Source organism: Schistocerca serialis, chromosome 8 (assembly GCF_023864345.2).
Source record: "Schistocerca serialis cubense isolate TAMUIC-IGC-003099 chromosome 8, iqSchSeri2.2, whole genome shotgun sequence".
Lineage (NCBI taxonomy): Eukaryota > Metazoa > Arthropoda > Insecta > Orthoptera > Acrididae > Schistocerca > Schistocerca serialis.
The window spans coordinates 147,408,216-147,421,350 of record NC_064645.1 but is presented as its reverse complement, the minus strand read 5'-3'; the positions used below and the strand labels follow the sequence as shown (position 1 = coordinate 147,421,350).

General features: G+C 41.8%; 1 protein-coding gene across 1 annotated transcript in view; it reads left to right on the top strand.

Annotated features, from left to right (window-relative positions):
* Positions 1 to 9,404: 9,404 nt before the first annotated feature.
* The window catches only part of LOC126416883 (facilitated trehalose transporter Tret1-like), a 63,240-nt gene continuing 59,509 nt past the window's right edge, over positions 9,405 to 13,135 (top strand). The window contains exon 1 of the mRNA XM_050084767.1: positions 9,405 to 9,673. Within this exon, the coding sequence (XP_049940724.1) occupies positions 9,405 to 9,673 (269 nt within the window). The remainder of the gene's footprint in view (positions 9,674 to 13,135) is intronic.

Here is a 13,135-nt window from a genome sequence, read left to right as displayed (position 1 = left end):
GCCTCGGGCATGGATGTTTGTGATGTCCTTAGGTTAGTTAGGTTTAACTAGTTCTAAATTCTAGGGGACTAATGACCTCAGCAGTTGAGTCCCATAGTGCTCAGAGCCATTTTGCGTTTTCTGTTTTATACTAACTCGTCAGTTTTCCTACACAAGAAAATAAAAAACAGCTACAGAGGAAGAAATCACGAATGACCAGGAGGTAATGATTCAATATTGTACCGCTATGATGGCCTCTTGATTACCACAAACAGATACAAACATTCACATGATATGCGTTTATTAGTTTCAGTCCGCGTTCTTGACGCAGGGACTATACTGTTTACTTTCCAGCGTATTAGCACGTACCTTCCTAATCAAGGTCATACATCAGATACATGAAAGTCTGTAGGATCCCTTTGTCTATCGTCGGTACACTTTGAAATCGTCAGATCCACTGCTTTATGTTTCTTCAAAATCTTGGTACATAACTTTTAAGTTATCACAAGAACTTTGGCTGATGTACGTTACGTTGAGCACGGATATCTCGTGCTGCTCCTACTTCTTGTTGAATGAATGCCAGCTGAGCTTCACGACCCAGGCTACTCAAAGATCGCAATGCACATTGTGTTAGACGTGGTATCATCTCACTTTTAATAGGCTATGCATACTAACCATTTAAATGTCTTACTTAGGGGAGGAAACTTACAGGTTTTTTTTTAAATAAATGATTAATATTTGGCCTAAGCTTCCTAATAATGACACTGAATTTTTGTTCGTTTAGAAATAGTTATATTTAGAGTAACCAGAGGACAAATAATATAAAGAGAATATTTTCTTCAACCAAACCTCCGTAACACAAGAACCACAGTTTTTTGGAAGATTCAAAACTGTTTTTTGAAGGACAAAGATCTTGTTATACGTGACCAAGGCGGGAGAAACAATGAGGGAAAAAGAACTAGTTGGAAAATCGCTATCGATGAAAAAACTGCCAGACAGAGCATCGTGTGAATGATGAAAAGGCATAGTAAATCTATGATTGTTTGAGGCCGGTAGTGAATGGAACTTGCGATAGAAACGAGAAAAATTTCTGTAATGTTTAGAACATGTTGAGTCTTAGCCCAAGTAAGATACATGCTGGCTAATGACAATGAAAGGCTCTGAAGCTGTTAAGGTTTCCAAGCCCTTAAACAGGCGCTAACCTACTACAAAAGCAATATGTTACAAGGCAATGGTTGTTTCTCATTATCAGATTCTTGTATAAAGTCGTAGCTCTAAAATCAGAAACAAATTAAATTTCATAGTATGCTTCACGGAAAAGGTCATGTACATACAAAGAAATACGACAGAAATAGCTTCAAGTTAGTTTTAACTATGAAAGAATGTAATAGAAATACTGAAAACACATAAGTGGCAGACAATCACAGAACGAGACTTCGTTTATCTTATGAAAAGTGGTTTATAAAATTTCCACAACCGGTTTAGAGTTACAGCTTCCGTATTTTACAGGTACGTCTATCAAAGTAATAGAGGCTGCAAACAACTGAAAATGCTATGTTATCTTTTCTCTGTAAAGTACTGAATGGATTAAACAGAAGTTTTTGAACGATAAGCATCTTTTTTTGATTTAACTGAGGCGTTCGATTGTGTTGATCACAAAATATTGCCCCAGAAGTTGGACCATTGTGGAATATGGGGAGTAGATCACAATTGGTTCACCTCTTACTTTAAGAACAGGCAGCAAAAGTAATTCTCCACAGTACTGAGAATGGCTAAGATGTTGGGTACGAGTACAGCACAGTTAATTGGTGAGGGGAGGAAGAGAGAGAGAGAGAGAGAGAGAGAGAGAGAGAGGGGGGGGGGGGAGAGAGAGAGAGAGAGAGAGAGAGAGAGAGAGAGAAAGAGAGAGAGAGAGAGAAAGAGGTGCCTCAGGGATCAGTGCTGAGGCCACAATTTTCCTTATTTATATAAATGATATACCTTCTAGTATTACTGATTACTGGCGATTATAAAATATTTCTCTTTGCTGAATATATTTGCTTGATATTAAAGGATGCTGTGTGCATCGCTCGAACTGTTTCAAATAGTGTAGTTCAAGACGTAAGATAACGCCCTGTAGAAAATAAACTAACGCTAAATCATAGTAAGACACAGTTTTTACAGTTTGTAACACCCAGTTCAATAACACCTGACGTTTTAATTACACAGAATGAGAATATGGTTAGTAATACCGAACAGTTCAAATTTCTGGGTGTTCAGATAGAAAACTGGCTTGGACAGCCCATGTTGAGGATCTTGTTCAAAGACTTAATGCTGCTACTTTTGCTATCAGAACAGTTTCTGTAGTAACTGATGGTTCGACACGAAATTTAGTCTACTTTGCTTATTTTAATTTGTTTATGATGTATGGTGTCATATTTTGGGATAACTCTTCCCATTCTCAAAGGGTATTTTTGGCTCAGAAACGGGCGGTACGCGCAATAAATGGTGTAAGTTCGCGAATCTCTTGTCGACCCTTGTTTTGTCTCTGGCCTCTCAATACATATATATATATATATGTTCCTTGGTGTCGTTTCTCGTTAACAAAATCAGTTTCTTCCTACGAATTAGCAGTTTTCACTCAGTTTATACCATGTAGAAATGCGATTTGCATTTCGATCGCACTTCCTTGACTCTTGTGCAGAAAGGCGTGCAGTATTCTGTTGCTTCAATTTTCAGTAAGATACCGCAAGAGTTTAAAAATCTTAGCAATAATCCACGCGCATTCAAATCTAAGCTGAAGAGTTTCCTCATGGGCTACTCCTTCTATTCTGTCGAGGAGTTCCTTGTAAAATTAACGATCATGTAATACTGTTCAAGTATGTGGGATTCATACCAAATAATGCCATGAGAGGATACTTAACACTTAAAAAGGTGATTGTCACAAATGTTCACATTTGTTCCGACCCATAGGAGAGCATCACGGATATTCTGAAAAACCTGAACTGGTGGTCGCATGAATTTAGACGCAATTTCATGAAAGACTTCTTAAAGAATAACAAGGAACAGCATTAAGTGAGGACTCTAGGAACCTACTACAGCACTCTACCTATGGCTCCCGGAGTGACTGCAGGGACGAGATTAGCCTAATTGCAGTGCGCACCGACACAGTAAAGCAATCGTTCCTTCTGCACTCCATACGCTTATTACACACATAAAAGACCTAATAACTGCTATAATACCCTGCACTTCACACTGGTTTGATGAGTACAGATGAACAGCTGGACTTATCTGTGTGATGTCTGCGTTCGAGGAATGACACAAAATCGTTCTTACAAGGAAAGAGTACATCCAACTACATTGTTCTACCATCACATCACAAAGGAACGGAATTGTGAGTACGAGAAATGGATCTCAACTAATGTGTAACCTACTGCACGTAACGAACGACGTGATACTCAGCATGAGTGTGTGATGTAGACATACAAATCACCCAGGAGACGAAGCCTGAATTTTTTTATAATAAAACAGCTTGGTTAGTATGCGCGGCAGCAGGAAAAGGTATCAACTGCTCACGGTACCATGTGAAGCTTGTTTTTTGGTTCACTAGTCTTGTAAGACGTCGTGGTCTCCTGACCTTCATTGCTTACATATTCCACCCTCACCATCATATTCCACACATCAAGACGCTTCATTCGAACCCAAACTCGATAAGATAAAGTCAATGTTGTATGATTTCATGTAAACGATATGCAAATAACTAATAAATCGCAAGTGAACACCGTGGTTGAAATACTCGAGGCTGGCTTCGCACATACATTCCAGACACGACGGTCACAGGAACTTTTAGTTCAAGAGAGGCAACCGCACAACAGGAGGCCTGTCCCAACCCATCTACATTGGGTGGTGACCGCCCGTGGAGCAGACAGCATTCGCCCGAGGGAAAGGAGGAACGACTCCATGTTTGGCTTAAAAGCAAATTCCGCTACATTGTGTGGGAGCAGCCAGCCTACACATTCTTTACACATAGCACTCAGTTTCAGAAATTTTCATAGGGAGACAGCAAACGCCAAACGCCGATACTACAGATTTCGGGATTGGTCGCCTTAAACGAAACGTCATTCTCCCGTTTTAGAAGAGCAATGCTGATTGGCAGACGATATTTCTGACGCCTTGAGCTGAAGGAGTAATAGAAGGGACCGAAAGATATACCCCTTCACGTCTGGCGTGGAGATGCGCCGTTCCATTGTCGCTCTTGGAGCGAGGAACAAGTCTCTCCTCAGTACTTCACTGGGAGAGCACCTCTGTCGAGAGCAAATCGAAGTGCGACTCTCTATATTGAGTCCTTGCAATTAAGCGTTGTTCACTGTGTTGGCCGACACACTTATTGTGTGGTGTAAATGGACAGAGTTATAGTTAAACGCCTGCAAGCGAATTTTTGAGTGGCATCGCGGTGGTCTGGTTATCTGACCGGTGAACCACGCCAATAGTTAGACTAGGGGCGAATAGGAGTCCTTGACTTCATTAAGGCGTAGGGAGAGTTTGATTGGCGAAGGTCAATCCAGATAGAACGAGAGTTATCTTATTTGTCAGCAGTGAGTGGTGCAGACAGCAGTCATCACAGCTTACGGTTTTGTGTGCTACAGCTATTGTGAGACCCATATTTCCTCCACAACAGTACACTTCTCTGCATTTCACACGCGACAGCCTTGACCGTACCTGCAACATTCTAAAGGATAATTATTGAAGTTGAGTAGGTGCACCTCTCAGCCATTCTGCCAAGTCAACAACAATCTTAAACTTTACATAGAAATTTCATTACCAAATCCTATTCTTGAGAGGTAACTTCACATTCCAAAAAGAACTAGGATATAACTTAATTCATAGCTAAAAGTGCTATTGTGATCTTTCAGAATTTTTGCAAAATAAATAATAATTTTCATTAGTTTCATGTTTTTCTTACACTAACTAGCACTACTCCAATACCCAAGTATCCCACTAGTTACGTAAGAAATTTTGTGAATTTTTGTGTCATTTCCTCATAGCGGACGACTCCAGAAGATATTTATTGCTGAAAGTTTTTTAGGCATTTCTCTTTAGAACGTTAGGAGCATCTGTCTGACTTCTGTAGTGGTGTGGGGGTGGAAATTGCATCTTGCAGGAGCCACAGAGTAAAGGGTACATCTCAGATTAATCCACTGCGCAGAGAAACAGAATAGCAGATCAACCCCACGCTCACAGTCTTCCCACCGGCATGACGCGACCAGCCACACATTCTGCTCGTGACCCAAGCTCTTCGTCTTAGATTACCATTTATACCCAATGTCCTCAATTTTTTGTTTGTTTTCCAATTTCTGTCTTCCCCTCTACAGCTGCCCCCCCTCCCCTAGTACCATGGAACTTATTCCTTAATGGCTTACCACATATCCTGTCACCCTTCCAATTCTTCTTGTCAACGTTATTCACATGTTCCCCTCCTTGGCTATTCTGCAAACTGTATGCTCATTCCTCATCTTATCAGTCGATCAAGTTTTCACATCACATCTCAAACACCTTGAAGGGTTGCTGTACCTATAATGTGAGTAGACTTCATGGCAAAATTGTGGATGTGAGCACTGTCTTACTTTGATTTCATTATATTTGCAACAAAAACTGCCTAAGTCGCTGTCCTTACGTACATCAAATTCACTTTTCACACATACCCTGGACAGATTTTAGCCCAGAAACTAAAGGATTGGCCCGACAAAAAATATGGAACGACCACCAATGAATTATTTAATTACGGGACGGGTAACGTGAATGTTAATTTCCATGAATACTAAGTAAGTATGTACGGCTTAGTGAAAGTGGCGTCATAAACATGAAAGGTTCTCTGAATCTTCTACATACAGGTAATCAGCCCTTCCTAACATTCCTATTAGACTTTTGTGACTACATATAACTCTTTGAGGTTGCTTGCAGCGACGAATGAGGAAGAAATAAGTGATTCGGGATATAAGCTTCTAAACTGGTTCAATTTAATTTGAACTGTTTCATTACAATTCGGAAAACCAAACTTGACATGATAGTGCTTATGTTCTCGCAATTAATTATTCAATGCACACAAAATATTTGCGATAAAAGTGATCCCGTAAGGTGAATTGAAACACACAAACTAGATTTATTTAACCTTGCACAGTGTTTATAGGAGTGAGGAAGCGATAACTGTGCACGGTTAAAAAGAAAGGATATACTCGTTTTCTCAAACATCGACCGGTATATTCCCTTTAAGTTACTGATCTTTACCATCCAGTAGATGCTGAGACACAAAATCTGATGGCAATATCTGACAATGTTTGCACTAAAAAATGCTACATGTGCGTAAATAATCTCGATAGAGAGCATAGAAAAGAAAATATACACAAAGCGGTTACTAAAAAAAGATGAAACCTCCGCTGATGTACTACTGAAACAAAATCCTAGCAATTACTTTCTCAAACTTCAAAGCCAGCCGTTGTGGCCGAGCGGTTCCAGGCGCTTCAGTCTCGATCCGCGCGACCGCTACGGTCGCAGGTTCGAATCCTGTGTCGGGCATTGATGTGTGTGCTATCCTTAGGTTAGTTAGGTTTAAGTAGTTCTAAGTTCTAGGGGACCGATGACCTCAGATGTTAAGTCCCATAGTGCTCAGAGCCATTTAAACAATTTTTTTTTCAAACTTCAAAACAACAAACTATGAAGTAAATACCACGTGGTTGAATCATGGGACAAAGTTGAAGTATCGTTCAGAAAGAAAATTAGCCAAAATGTGAGACTTCACGTGCCACATGAATACACTTATTACAACACATGCAGTCATTTATGAAATCTTCTGTCTTAGAGACAGAATAACCGACAACATATCTGGTTGAGGGCCACAATAACGGAGATGCCAATCAAAAGCAAAACTAGTTAAAATTACGAAAATTTACACTGAAATTGTATATCATCGTGCTTATTATAACACGCGCGGTCATTTTCTAATCGTTCTACAGTGGCAGGGAAGAGTTAAAGACTACTTGGTTGGCTGAAGACCACAACAGCAAAGATATGGATCATAAAGAAAACTAGTTATAATGATGACGTTTCAGGCGCTTTCCATACGAAATATACTCAACAGTCGAAAAACTAACATGACCCCTAGTAAAGCCTACAACGCCTAGAAACTGAAAAAAAAACGCTACATAAGGACCTCTGTCGGTAGAATTATGAGCGCGCTTACCAGAGACTTCCACACCTTACCGGTCGTGCTGCCAGGAACCTAGTAACTCACGCACGTCTCTCTGTCCCAACGACAGGACTAGTCATTGGTTGGGAAAACAGGTACCAACTTGTAATAAGATGCACGAGGAGACGGTGGTCCGACAGTACCAGCACGTCAGCTTCTTCGGTCCCAGCATTACCTACCCAAAAGTTGGAGTTTGTAGTATTACATGAAACCATACTAGACTACCAAACACTCTGACAATGCTGAAGCGTGTTTTGTGTTCTCTTTTCCCTGTTTCCTCATTCATCCTCATTCATACAGGTTGAATGCAAGGAAGTGGGGCTGTGTATGGGCTGAACATCAATAAATAGGAGCATTCCTCCTCCAGAGTCTCTGTGTGCGATTGTGAGTGAACATGTGAAAGAAATTTCGGACATGTCCGAAAGAACGGACATATACCACTTCAGGCAATGACGGCCAATGATCCCTTCAGTGTAGAGGCACATGAAGCTCTGACTCTTACTGGAATTGGTGAGATGCCTCGACTAATGAGGCTAAAGAGCAGTGGCACTACTTCAGTAGTGTGCAGTATAAGTAGAGAATTTGAGCCTGACGGGAGGTGTGCTAGGCTAGTCCATGTGGTTGTGATGACTACTGTGTCCGGATGACATAGTGGTCCGCTTACTTACCTAGTAAACAGGGGACCCGGTTCGAATCCTGAAATGGCATAAATTTTCAACTTAAATCAGTGCCCACTGGTAGCTAATATCTTCAATTTCTTTGACTCTTGCAATGACCTCATTATCGACAGGACTTTAAACTCATTTCTTCCTTCCTTCTTCCAAGTTGGGAGAAGTGCCTCATTTCACCTACGGTGTGGTCGCCAATTTTGATGTTAAGTTTATCAGTAATCTTATTTCTGGTAATTCTTACGGTTTTCGTCTTTTTTGCGATACTCTCAATCCATATTCTGTATGAATTAGACTGGTCTTTATATTTAACAGGTTCTGCAGTTCTTCCTTACTTTAACAGAGGGTGGCACTGTCATCAGAGAATCTTAGATAAATACTATCCTTTCACTCTCAATTTTTATCCCACTATTGAACTTTTCTTTTATTTCTGTCATTGCTTCTTCCACGTGTAGACTGAACAGTAGGAGGGAAGGACTGCATCCTTGTCTTATATCCTTTCTTAATTCGAGCATTTCGTTGTTTACCTTCCTTTCGCATTTTCCCCACGTTCCCCTTTTTCCCCATACCTTTGACCTCTATTTGTGCTAATCCCGAACATCTTGCACCATTTTACATTTTCGTAGGCTTTTTCTACGTCTACAAATCCTGAGAACATGTCTTGATTTTTCTTATGCCTTTCTCCCATTATCAAGCTCTTTGTCAGAAATACCACTCTGGTGCCTTTGCCTTTTCAACAGCCTAACTGGTCGTAATCTAACAGTTCCTAAATTTTACTTTCCACCGTTCTGTGTATTATTATCGTCAGCAGCTTGGATGCACGAACTGTTAAGCTGCTTGTGCGATAGTCCTCGCACTTACCTGCGCTTTCTATCTTACGGTTTGTGTGGACGATATTTTCCCAGGAATCTGATGATATTTCTCGTATCTCGTTGATTCTACACACCCATTTCAGTAGTCGTACGGTTGGCACTTTTCCTAATGGTTTTAGAAATTCTTACTCAATATTATTTCTGCCCTTCTCCACATCTGATCAGAGTTCTTCCATAGCTCTGTTAGACTCTAATACTGGCTCTCCAGTGTCATCCGTAACGACTCCAATTCATCTGTCACACCAGGCTAGTCGTCGTCCTCGTAGAGGTCTTCAGCTTACTTTTTCCATCAATCCGCTTCCTCATCTGCGTTTAACATCGGAACTCCCATTCCACTCTTGCTTTCTTCAACAAGGGATGCTTTGGCTTATTTATGCACTGAATTATTCCTTTCAACGACCATTTATTTTCTGATTTCTTCATACCTTCCCTGCAGTCATTTCAGTTTGGCTTCCAGACACTTCCAATTTATTCACGGCGCTAGACCTTTCCTCACCCTCTTAGAGGTCTTCAGTGTACTCCTACCACCTATCCTCTCACTCATCTGTGTTTAACATCAGAATTCCTCTTATACTCTTAATGTTGATGCCTTTGCTTTTAATTTCACTGAAGATTGTACCGAATTTTCTATATGCTTGCGCAGTGAACCTGAACATATTCGCCATGGGCTCGGCCACGGTGTGGCCGGCGATGGCGCTGCCACAGCTGATGTCTGCAGACAGCGGACTCCGAGATCGGCCGATAAATGTGGATGAGGCCTCCTGGGTGGCCTCTCTGCTGCTACTAACTACCATCCCGTTCAATCCCCTGGTTGCGGCTGTCAGCGCTCACGTGGGCCGCAAAATGCTCGGCTACGCCACGGCAACACCGCTGCTCGCCAGTCTGATCATCCAGATGTTCTCGACTTCCATCGAAGCTCTCTATATCGCAAGGTAAGAGTGATAGTCTTGAGAATTATGGAAACCTGCTTAATTTTTTTCCCCTTGATTTAACGCAGCCCACCGTGACTTCTTCTCCTGTGCCAGAGTCTTTCTTCCCCTCCTCATATGCACACAACGTCCTGCATTAAGAGTTGCATTCAAGTTCTAAGGCCTCCGATTTTTTTTCTCTGGACTGAAAAGAGATAGAAACATGCGCATTGTTTTAAAATGAGGCCGCGTTCATTGTCACTACGTCCCAGAGATGGCAGCACCATACGGCAGATAGAATTTTACCGCAAGCGGCGAGAATGAGAACTGTTTTAAATACTTAAAATGGCGACGTTTCCCTTACTTGAACAGCGTGCAATCATTCGTTTTCTGAATTTGCGTGGTGTGAGACCAATTGAAATTCATCGACAGTTGAAGCAGACATGTGGTGATGGAGTTATGGATGTGTCGAAAGTGCGTTCGTGGGTGCGACAGTTTAATGAAGCCAGAACATTGTGTGACAACAAACCGAAACAACCTTGGAGGAGGAGGAGGAGGAGGAGGAGATAAGTGTTTAACGTCCCATCGACAATGAGGTCATTAGAGACGGAGCACAAGCCAGGGTTAGGGAAGGATGAGGAAGGAAATTGGCCATGCCCTTTCAAAGGAACCATCCCGGCATTTGCCTGAAGTGATATAGGGAAATAACGGAAAACCTAAATCAGGATGGCCGGACGCGGGATTGAACCGTCGTCCTTCCGAATGCAAGTCCAGTGTGCTAACCACAACAACCTCGGGCTCGCACAATCCGGTCTGACGACATGATCGAGAAAGTGGAGAGAATTGTTTTGGGGTATCGTCGAATGACTGTTGAACAGATCGCCTCCAGAGTTGGCATTTCTGTGGGCTCTGTGCACACAATCCTGCATGACGACCTGAAAGTGCGAAAATTGTTATCCAGGTGGGTGCCACGAATGCTGACTGACGACCTCATGGCTGCCCGTGTGGCATGTTGCCAAGCAATGTTGACGCACAACGACAGCATGAATGGGACATTCTTTTCGTCGGTTGTGACAATGGATGAGACGTGGACGTCATTTTTCAATCCAGAAACAAAGTGTCAGTCAGCTCAATGGAAGAACACAGATTCACCACCACCAAAAAAATTTCGGGTAACCGCCAGTGCTGAAAAAATGATGGTGTCCATGTTCTGGGACAGCGAGGGCGTAATCCTTACCCATTGCGTTCCAAAGGGCACTACAGTAACAGGTGCAACCTACGAAAACGTTTTGAAGAACAAATTCATTCCTGCACTGCAACAAAAAAGTCCGGGAAGGGCTGCGCGTGTGCGGTTTCACCAAGACAACGCACCCGCACATAGAGCTAACGTTACGCAACAGTTTCTTCGTGATAACAACTTTGAAGTGATTCCTCATGCTCCCTACTCACCTGACCTGGCTCCTAGCGACTTTTGGCTTTTTCCAACAATGAAAGACACTCTCCGTGGCCGCACATTCACCAGCCATGCTGCTATTGCCTCAGCGATTTTCCAGTGGTCAAAACAGACTCCTAAAGAAGCCTTCGCCGCTGCCATGGAATCATGGCGTCAGCGTTGTGAAAAATGTGTACGTCTGCAGGGCGATTACGTCGAGAAGTAACGCCAGTTTCATCGATTTCGGGTGAGTAGTTAACTAGAAAAAAAATCGGAGGCCTTAGAACTTGAATGCACCTAGTATTTGTTGGGTATGTTCCAACCTCTGTCTTTCCGTACAGCATTTCTCCTCTACGGCTACAATTAGTACGTCACTTCCTCTAGTCACTTTTTCCTGCTAATTCCTTTCCCCTTCGGTTCTTTGGAGAACCTCTTCATTTACATACGGAGGCCACTTTAATCTGAGAAAGAGCAGCCAGAGGCAGGTCACATGAGTCACTGCCCAAGGCCAGTACATTTCCTAGCGAGAAGGCGATAGGCGTCCTCTCTTTTGGCCACGAGAGAGTTTTCCGTTGCAGAACTGTTGTAAGTAGGCTGTTTAGGTTTTTATGTTGGTAACGACACGTAGCGCTCTATATGAAAATCACTGACTGTGCTGTGCGCAATCTGTGGCTGGTTGGCATTGCTGGAATATTTGCTATTGTAGTGTTGGGCAGTTGGCTGTTAACAGCGCGTAGCGTTGTGCAGTTGGAGGTGAGCAACCAGCAGTGGTGGATGTGGGGGGAGAGAAACCAGAGTTTTGAGATGTTAATATGATCAGACGATCTGAACGTGTGTCCGTCAGGAAAAGGAATCTTGCCAAACTGGATGTTACAAATCATATAATGAATAATGACCTTTTGAACACTGATAAGGTAAATACATTTTTTGTTCTCCATCAAAATCTTCCATTTGTTAACTATGCCTATCAGTAGTTAGTGACTTCAGTAGTTAGAATCTTTTATTTAGCTGGCAGTATTGGCTCTGAGCTCTACGGGACTTAACATCTGAGGTCATCAGTCCCCTAGAACTTAGAAATACGTAAACCAACTAACCTAAGGACATCACACACATCCATGCCCGAGGCAGGATTCGAACCTGCGACCGTAGCGGTCGCGCGTCTCCAGACTGTAGCACCTAGAATCGCTCGGCCACTCCGGCCGGAAATTCTGTTCGAAATTCAATCAGCACCACATAAGCTATTATTCTCCAGAATTATTAGAATTCTGTTAATTTCAGTGAAGGATGTTGGTGTCCCTTCTCACTGATTAAAGTTTTGTGGAATGGCATTTCGAATATATTCTCTTGGACCATGTAATCCTGCTTTTGCTGCTACATTTAGAAAGTGATTGTTACAAGTACTTACAAGTTGTGCATTATCAGTCACAACATTATCATTTACTTTGTTATGGTGTCTTGTACAATGATTGGCTGTCTGTCCAGCTGTTTGATACCATCCCACATAATTTTAATCTTATTATCTGCATTATTTATTTCCGTCAGGACGTGCATACATTTTAATAACTTTCCTTAAAATACTACAGAATTTTTTGTAATATACAAGTAATGTCAGATCTAACTTAATATGGCATTTATACAAAATTGCCTCTTCCTGTTATATGAGATTTTAATTCCCTTCCATAGCCATGACTTACTTTTTTTTATGGGTCATTTTTAAGTAACTTTCAAATATTGACACAAATTTACTACGGAATGAATTTAATTTGACGTTAGTATGTCTTCCTACGTACACCTCGTTCCATTCCATCTCTTTTAATTTCCTCTCAAAACATTTTAGCATGTTATAATTAATAGGCCTCGCTGCTATATATGAACCTCTATCAGGGGTGTAAGGTGAAGTATTGTTTATCTCCATTAGTTGTGCATTGTGATCAGATACTCCATTAACGACTGAGTACACATTAATTGCTGCAGCCTGAGCACTGTCTATAAAAATGATGACTACTGAAATTAGAGTGAAACACCCATGTAGTGATTCTGGTTCATTTTTCCTG